Here is a 10043-nt window from a genome sequence, read left to right on the forward strand (position 1 = left end):
ATGAAGGAAAGAACTGGGAAGGGTAAGGAAAAAGGATATGGGCCTCCGGCTCCCCCATTCACCGTACGAAACACAATTGCATGCTATTTCTGTGGGGGTGTGGTACTTCCCCCGTGCGAGCTGGCCGATTTCGTGCCGAAGCATGCTCGACTACCACATTAAAATTATAGTTATTTTATAAAGAGTCAAAGTTCGTTAATTTGTTTGTGATGGTGTAGGGTAATTAATCTCTTAAACTGCTGAACCTATTTTAATAATTCTTTCATGAGTAGAAAGCCACGTTATATTCTTACAATCAAACAAAAAACTTACACTTTCTAATATAAGATGTGGAATGAGAAAACAGTGTAATATGAAAATATACCACCAATGTATCATATCTCGTCCAGTAGAATACTATGTATGAGGTGTAGATGTCATGCAGTACGTTCTGACGCGACAAGGGTGCTCAAAGAATCATCTTTTATTCAGAGCTTTAACATGCGTTTTATGAGTTCACTGACCGGATGTACATGCGTACAGACTGTGTTATGTATCTATATGCTTATATTATAAACGCGATCTGTAAGTTTGGATGGATGTTTGTTGCTCCATTACACGAAAACAGCTTGTCTTATCTGTATGAATTTGGTAGAGATATAAATTATAGTCTTGATTACCTAAACTCAAGCTCATTCTTAAACTCAATCTCAATCTCAAACTCAAAGAAAGAAGATTAGCAGATAGGCTACTTTTTCACCGACTACTTTTGAGTGCCGCGAATTACAGCTATAAATTCTGTCCTATGTAATCTTGTCGTAATCTAATTATAAATTAGAATGCATGTTTGATACTTTTTCGCGGTAAAAAAATAATAAATTTCTATCAAATTTAATACAGATATAGATGGATTGGTACATTCTTTATTATTACCTTTTTAATATGCAATTGAAGACGAAGTATTTTGTTAGTAAGGTGTATTTACTATTAATGTAGAAGAGTTATTACAGAGTCAAATCTAAATTAGCGAGAATGTGAAATACGAAAGGAAAAGAAATTATATTGACTATTATTTCCTTAATATAACTTTGATGGGTTTCATTATGCAAGTGTAATAACACGGCATATTATGTTATGTTGTTTGTATCATTGTTATGTTTGTAAACGCTCTATATCTATATTGTTTGTTTCATCAAGATTCATCTCGCCGTTTGGCAGCGAAAGCATTATGATTTTCAAGTACTAGAACACGTATAAGTTATGAAAATAAATCTAAAAGGAAAATATAATTACGTGGTCTTTATCGAATTTTGTATTAAACATATTGACTTAAATATTATAACATTAACACATATAAACAACTGTAGATATAATTATTAATTTAACAGCTAATAAAGAAAACGAAAAACTCAAAATTTCATATCGAAGATTAAATGTTTGTACATTGAGTTTTTGTTATTCGACGTCGGTTCAACACTGTTCAACTTAATTCGCCCTTTCATTTCAATTTCCCGGAATTTCCATGGAAATTCCGCAAACGAATTTGCTGAAAACAATAGAAGAAAATTTATACTTTAAATTCAGAATTATAAGGACGAACATAGCTTGAAGTGTACGTAGCTCGAACGTTAATTAAAATTATACTTTACATTCTAAATTATAAAAACGAGTATTGAAATAATCGTAGTTGCTTCAAGTAAATTAATTTCTACAAGAATCTCTAAACTTATACAGATGCGAGAAATTTAAAGAAACTGTGTAGTCGATTATTCATAAAGCTCTTCAGATCTAACGATTTAATATCAATCCTACCCGATTATTGAAGTACTTACTTAATCAATTAAAATATGATTAATTAGCTTAAAATTAATAAGTCATATTTCATAAGATTAATTTTCTCTTAAAACACATATCTTGTAAATGTTATAAAATGTTATAGTTTGTTATAAAACTATTTAGTCCCTCGTCCCGGTTCCACCCGGATTGACCAGGGATGAACAACAGCCAATGTCACTTACAGAAAACGTGTCTTTCTATGAGTAAAAGAATATTTTAAATCGGTTCAGTCGATCCAGAGATTAGCATACAACTCACAAATTCACAAACCTCTTTATAATATTATGAGCTGTTTTTGTTCGTAGGTAGATTTTTAAGAGGTTTATTTTAGTTAAAGATGAACAATTAAATTATATACGTGTATTCTATGATTCTGTATCAGATCGTATACATATTATGTTTTAGAAAATATATTACGTTTTAGATAATTTTTAAGAATTATGCGTCACAATTCAAAAATGTAATTATATATCAGTTTTCAGGGTATTTATTTAATATGTCCAATGTGAATTTGTTACACATTAGAACATGGATTAAATACACTGTGAATTCATCGTACATCTGACATTTTGCGAACGCTTTGCTTTGTCCTCCCGACACCGTGTCTGATATTTCCTGAGCTGTCTGCATTATCGATTGTATTTGTGAATAAAACCAACGCGACTTGATCCCTTATGCCCAGTGAATTTAGCGTTCGCGGCCGGAAAACTATGGGCTCGCTTGCGCGGGGGAGGTCTGAGCGGGCTGGTCGAGGTGGTATACACGCATGTCACGCACACAAGCGCGTTCGCGCAGCCGCATTGGCTCCACCCCACCCGAATCACTTGTCCGCCGGCAAAATTCTTTTACACCCCCGTGGTTACGTTCCAAACGCAACAACTAGTTCGGTCCCACACGATTTAAAATAGAGAATAATTGTAAAAAATGTATTTCACTACGCTCGGTCTCTGTATAACGCTTCAGCTTTAATTGTCGCTTAGTGTTTTTGTATTGTACTTAGATAATTTGTCGGTTTCGCTGAAAAGAAAATGGCGGAACGCTCTCGCGAATAGCTCGCGTCGGATACATTGTAGTAGCGAGGTATGATAGTGAGGACTCTCTGATTCGGACCGCGTCAGTGCAAGGACGAAGGAAATCGATAGTATGCTGAGTCGTCTGTAGTTTGTTCGGGCTGGTTGGTTGATCTAGTACATGCCAGCGGGGAATAAGGTGTAGGCTACCCTCAACGAAGCCGCCATGACCACGGAGACGGCTACGCCGAATCAGGTAAGCCTAAGCTTAGCCGCAAGCTGCAGCCAGGTCAAGGACAAGCTTATAGTTCGCCTTATGTAATCTGAGTGTGCCTTTGTTTGCTGGATCGATTTTGATTAATATTTACAGAAAGATAGTTTTAAAAAATGAAAAGAATGTTGAATTGTATATGTATATTAATGATTTCAGAACAAGTGAATTGCGACCTATGTTTCATTTAATTTTATTTGCATTTTAAATGTGCTTTTATATTTCTTAGAAAAGAATATCATAATTAACATTGATGTAGACGCATAAATAATGTAGATTTTATTTGTAATTGATATCTATATATTTGTAGTCCCATTTCTTAAACTTAAAGCTTGACAGTAACACAAAGAATAGGCCTACGTCATTGGAGAAAATAAATAATTTTAGCTTGAAGACAGTGCGATTGTGCAACGTTCTTTACATTACATGTCTCCCCATTTAACGTCCTTTTTAATATAAATAGCTATCGTAAAAACATAATAACTTCCCGTTCATCTACTTTAATTAATAAAGCTTTGTAATTTTTTACACCATATTTTTTGCGTCTGCTTACGATCAATTTACATTCGTTAATTCGTTCCGTTTAAGCATAATCGATTAAAATGTTTAAAATTAATCTATATCTCTTTAGATGTCTTTTAACTCTATTAGAATAAATAATTGACGTTCATGTATAATCCAATAAACCATCCTGGCTGAAATGAAAGGCTATCAGGCGCCTAATTTTCAGATGATAAATAGCACTCAGATTGCATTAAAAAAAATACTAATCCTTTGAATACAATTAGAGTAGTGGGTAGTAGTTCTAATTACTAGTTTTATACCATAGTCAATGATCTATAGAATTCCTATGCACTTCTCGAAACCCTGTATTTTAAGTAAGAACTCTATACATTGGTAAAACTGCATTAAAATCAACATTAGAAGAGTGAAATACAAGTAAAATGATACATACAAACATTGTTTTAGCTTCTGCCTTCTCTTTATTGATATTTCTTGCCTGTTTCATTTTTCTTTTGCATAGAGACTTTCCGTTATATATTCATGTTAAATTCATGATGTGAACCTAATTATTCAAATATATGGAAAGGCACGTACTGCTGGGAAGCAGTATCCAAAAAAATGTACATTTCAATAATAATTTATTTTTCACTATATTTCTCAGTACACTGTAAGATTCATTTAGTTTTTGGTCTTTTTTTTCAAGATCTAACGTTGCGTAGTGCGGACTATATTATATACAGAGTATTAAATTTAAAAATAGACGAGCCGGCTTCTGCAAATATTATATTTTCAAATATGTTTCAAACTAAAGGTGGCGGCTCTAGGATGCCTCTAACCTCGCTCCTTGCTAAAAGATTTCATCGATTAATTTATAACGAATATTCGGTTTCAATGTCTTGAATTTCTAAATCAGAAGTCAGTCGGAAAGAAGGTCAAAGTTCACGGTTTGATTGGACACTGAAGTCATAAATGATTAATACCATAATCTCATTAATGATATGCCGCTTTTATTGGTTGTTAATTCTCTTTACTACCCGCAGTTAGTACTTACTCTTACGTAGATACTATCTACGATAGCGATATGTAAGTACTACTATATTAATTTAATTATAGCTACAATAAAATAAATAAGTATATACATAGATAGTCAAAAGGTTTGTTAAATATTATTACATCATAACATTAAAATGAGAGTTTGTATTTAACTATGCGCTCGTCCTGGTTCCGCCCGGATATCAAGATTCCTATGTTATCCTAAGGAAGAACTTATTCGGGATGAAAAGTATCCTATCACCCAAGTTAGCTCATACTTTGTCTGTTTACCAAATTTCATCAAAATCTGTTAAGTAGTTTCAGCGTCATTTACGGACAAACATCCAAACAAACAAAGTATCACGTTTATAATATTAGGGTGATGAGTTAAGTTTGTAAGCAAAATGGCGTGGCACTGTTTATCTTAATTCAATTAACTAATCAGTACTTATAAGGTACAATGCAATCAGATACATGGCTTGTGTTTTTATATTCTTTATGGATTAATATAGTATAATTTTACTAGAGAAACGCCCCAGCTCCAACCGGGTAGGCATTTATCGTAATTGAAATAATATAAACTATTTTATCTTTAAAGTTGGATCAAACTGCTCGTGGTGTGCAAATTTGATTAAAATCGGTTGACTAGTATGTCGGAGTAGTAGTAGACAAACGAAGCGACGAGTAATCCTATCCCATCCTACTAATATTATAAACGCAAAAGTCTGGGAGGATGGATGTATGTGCAGGCATGTTTATTACTCTTTCACGCAAAAACTACTAAACCGATTGCAATGAAATTTGGTACGTAGATAGCTGGAATTACACATAGGTAACTTTTATTCCGATATTCCTACGAGATACGGACTTACGCGGGTGAAACCGCGGGGCTTAACTGGTATTTTATGTATTAAGAAAGCGAATACATGATTATATACAGGCAGCTAATATGGATATACTGCAGAAGCCAAGGTGTTATGTGTTTGGTATCATTTTATTAGTCTATGTTTTCTAATATTTAACTAGCAAAGTCGCAAGCTGTAGTTAGTCGAAAACATAAGTGTGCGATGTTAACATAGGTATTATTGCTTTAAAATTCGCTTTCAAACAAGATCTAGAAAACATCACACTTAAGCCTTGTTATGGTACTGGCACCTAGATATTCTCATCACCTCAAAACATTTAAACGTACGTACGAGTCCGAAGCCATATCCTTTTCTTCACCCTTCCCTTCCTTTTCCTATACTGTCGTCACCTTAAAGCGGGCAATGCAGAGGTCCTAAATCTTCAAATTTTCATGAGTGGCGGTTGACCTACCGTCAGGTGATCCACCAGCTCGGTTACCAGCTGTAACAATAAAAAAGTGTTATATACTCATTACGAATGTCAATACATTACGAGTTAGTTTGAACGATGTACCCAAAACAATACATAAAGAACAATTATACGACTAATTTCATTATTTTATTATTTCCCTCGAACATTCTAGAGGTCTTTTCCAGCTTCCCTTAATCGAATGACTCATCGGAACCTGGCTAATGGAATCTGTCGCCGCTTCAAGTTTCCGCAAGAGACATTCAATCACAGACATACCGAAATTGGTTAATCCATTGCTTTTGCCATAACATTTCCGCATATTCTGCTAATGTATTTGTAGGACCACTACATAATGAGATAAATATTTACTAATATTATAAAGCTGATGAGTTTGTTTCATTGTTTGTTTATTTGAACGCACTAATCTCAGGAACTACTGGTCCGAATTGAAAAATTCTTTCAGTGTTAGATAACCCATCTATTGAGAAAGGCTATATATGTACCACGGGCGAAGCCGGGGCGGACTGCTAGTCATGAATATACCTAAAAGGAAAAGTTGAACTATCCATCCATCTATCTGTCAATCAAGTCGATGAACATTTTTTGTGTTTGATTCTTCACTAGTATTATACAGTTAGAAAAGCATCGGTATATATAATTTAGTGAATAAGTCGTGTTTTAAATCCGTTAGAAAGTCTGTTATTTCTATGTGGATATTGATGAATTTTAACCAATAGATAAAGCCATAAATATGTATGTATAGTCTTAAAATCTAAATTTTCAAGAAAAATAAAATAGGTAACATTTAGAATCTTGAAGTAAGATGGAAATTTGTTAGGGAACAAGACATCGGTCCCTCGATAGCTGGGTTCCAAGTTACGGCGATCGATAAGCTTAACTGTATTAATTTATCACTTTTTTAAACAATCATGGAAACAGTATCTTTCACAGTAGCTACAAACTTTTATATTTTCCTAAAACGGTCAAATAATATGCCAAAGATGCATTTGCGGGAAGCTTTTATTTCTTTTCCCTTTTCTTTCAAAATTTATAGTTATCGCGTACTCTTATAATTCAGACGCAAAATGAGGTTAAAAGGATTAAACTATTAAATGTTTCATTTGAAATGAGCAGCTACACAATGAATAAAATACACATAAAGATTTAACACAATAGACGCAAAACACACAGTTCTGTTAACCTTTTGACATCTCAAGGGTGTCATTACAATATACCCTTTTGCCAAAGTAACCGACAATGCAAGCCTGACGACCTGAATACTGAGGAAAATTACGCTAGAGCCTTTCAAAAATTCACTTGGCTGGGTGCCAATGTTGTGATTTGCGCAGAATTCTGTTTCCTGCTTTCGTGATGCAGTTTTCTTGACTTTTAGTTCGAGCTATCTTGCATGTTGGCCCTTAATAACATATAAATAGCTTGCCTGGGAGGGATTGTATGGAGAGATAAGACCACCCTGTATACGATGAATCTTGATTCATATGGTAAAACCCAATTTGAAGCCAATTGTCAATTGCCAATGCCAATTTGGTAAGGACTTTAATTGCTGAAAGTTCAAAATATTTAACATCTTAAGACTTTACTTATTTTACGCAAATATTTCATACTAGACGCTCGTCCCGGTTCCGCCCGGACATCAAGAATCATGTTATATCCCCAGCTTTTAATCGGGATAAAAAGTATCCTATCATCAAGTCAGCTATATACATATATACCATGTCTGTATCTGTATCTGTGTTTGTATATTTCATCAAAATCCGTTCAGTAGTTTCAATGAAGGTCAAACATCCAAGCAAACTAACATTTATAATATAGTATGCTATACGCTGGAACAAACTTCATTTTGATAGTATTTACTTGTAAAATGAATACAATAAAAGTAGCAGCAATTTAAAAGACGATACGAAGAACATTTCAAAACATCGTATAATCCCATTTGTATACATTACAAAAAGGATTCGTTTAAAAAGGGCACCATACAATTACCATCCATTTCCTTCGTCCTTGACTTGTAGCGGTTTCCCTGGCTTCATTTTGTTTGGCTTCCCACAATCCTGTGTACATTCTTTGGTATTTAGAACATAATATTACTAAATGAATAATATTTATGAAGCGTTTTAAAAGCGTAGCGTCGACAGATGCGAATTGTACGTGGATTAGATTGCATTTTACTAACAGTATTTATAAGGTAATGTATGTAATTATTATCTATCTTATTGACATATATTAATTAAGGTCCATTAATTTTATGAATAAAAATTCATCAATAAATGTGTTGCTAAGCGTAAACCTCGAAAATTGCTCGACCAATTTGGCTAAGTTAAGTTACAGGGAAGGTTATTACGGAAAGAAGAAACGTACTACGGGTGAATCTATTAAATAAAATATTGTTTATATCTGCCCCATTACTCATAAAGGAATTTAACTTTATAAGTTTGAAAACTATCCTGTATCTCAGGTCTTCAATTATATCTGTACCAAATTTCATCTAAATCGGTTCAGTGGTAGACGTGAAGAAGAGACAGACAGAGATACATTTGTATTTATAAAATTAGAGGAAAAGTGGGTTTATTTATACAATACTGCCGGTCCACTACGGCTTCGCCCGTGGTACATATATAGCCTAAAGCCTTCCTCAATAAATGGGCTATCTAAAACTGAAATAATTTTTCAAAACGGACCATTAGTTCCTGAGATTTACGCGTTCAAGCAAACAAACAAACAAACTCATCAGCTTTATAATATTAGTATAAATAAAAACAAACGACCCTAATGCTATGACCCAATCTACTTTTGGTCGGCCAATAACTGTTATGACATATTTTAATTAATTACGTTGTTAATTAGATCATGTTGATATTTCGGGGTGCGTCATGGTCAGGAGTTAACATTTATTTGACATGAAAGTATTGTGGTTTTACCGTTTTTAGTCCTACTACTTTACTATTATTATAATTATATAAAACATGTATTATTTGTTTTACATAAATGTATGTGATACTTTATATATTGTTTGAGTTTTCAACAGATTTATAAAAAATGAAGGTTATAGGTCTAGTTCCGACAATTTAAATATACATATTGCCAATTTGCATTTTATATTTAAAACATAACTTTTATTTTTAAATTAAAATTCTGCTGTGACAATGTTAATTACCATACTCCTCCGAATCGGAAGGACCGATTCTCATGAAATTTTGTTACCAGTACAGTTTCTGTTCATGAGTGTCGTGTTTAAGGGTGAAGTGGAGACATACATACAGACACAGAACAGTCCCTACTAATCACTTATCACACACAATGGATCACTTGAAAGGACGTCACTAAGTCTAGATAGAAGACTAGAAACAATGATCAAACCTAGATTTTGCAATACAAAAAAATTTAAATCGATATCTTTTTATTAATTACTAGCTGCGCCCCGCGGTTTCACTCGTTAAAGTCCGCATCCCGTAGGAATATCGGGATAAAAAGTTGCCTATATGTCCAGCTGTCTACGTACCAAATTTCATTGCAATCAGTTCAGGATTTTTTGCGTGAAAGACCAACAAACACACACATCCTTACAAACTTTCGCATTTATAATATTAGTAGGAAAGATAGTATCTTCCATATTATAATATACCCTACATATTATAATAAAGATTGATCAATCTAAGCGCTTATCGCTGACTTATCAGCCCATGTCGCGTGCAATGACCCGAAGGGTGGATTGTAGTTGCATATATGCACAACATTATTGCAAGGGCTGCTTTACCAAATATTTTATTTGGTTTTAATTATTTGATTTGATTATAACGTTAAATTGTATGGGGACAAAACTGAAAACAATGAAACAATATAGTAAATTGAAAGATTTAAATTAAAATATTTACTATATTGTTTCAATGTCTTAATTTTTATATATGTATTTATTTTGTCTTTATTAATTTGAAAAGTAATATTACGAGGTCTGAATAAAGATACATGGTTTAAATCTTTGGTTATCATTTAACACGATTTCATCATCATCATCATCATCAGCCCATATATGTTCCCACTGCTGGGACACAGGCCTCCTATGAGGGTTTAGGCCA

The 10043-nt window shown here is 33.5% G+C and overlaps 1 protein-coding gene across 5 annotated transcripts in view; it reads left to right on the top strand.

Annotated features, from left to right (window-relative positions):
• The first annotated feature begins 2634 nt into the window (after positions 1-2634).
• The window catches only part of LOC119837537 (ankyrin-2-like), a 63060-nt gene continuing 55651 nt past the window's right edge, over positions 2635-10043 (top strand). For 4 of the 5 annotated variants that reach the window (XM_038363134.1, XM_038363132.1, XM_038363133.1 and 1 more), the window contains exon 1: positions 2635-3081. In XM_038363134.1, coding sequence (XP_038219062.1) covers positions 3052-3081 — 30 coding nt within the window. In that variant the 5' untranslated portion in view covers positions 2635-3051. The remainder of the gene's footprint in view (positions 3082-10043) is intronic. The other variant, XM_038363136.1, reaches the window with a different exon arrangement.

Source organism: Zerene cesonia, chromosome 28, assembly GCF_012273895.1.
Source record: "Zerene cesonia ecotype Mississippi chromosome 28, Zerene_cesonia_1.1, whole genome shotgun sequence".
In the NCBI taxonomy this organism is placed as follows: domain Eukaryota; kingdom Metazoa; phylum Arthropoda; class Insecta; order Lepidoptera; family Pieridae; genus Zerene; species Zerene cesonia.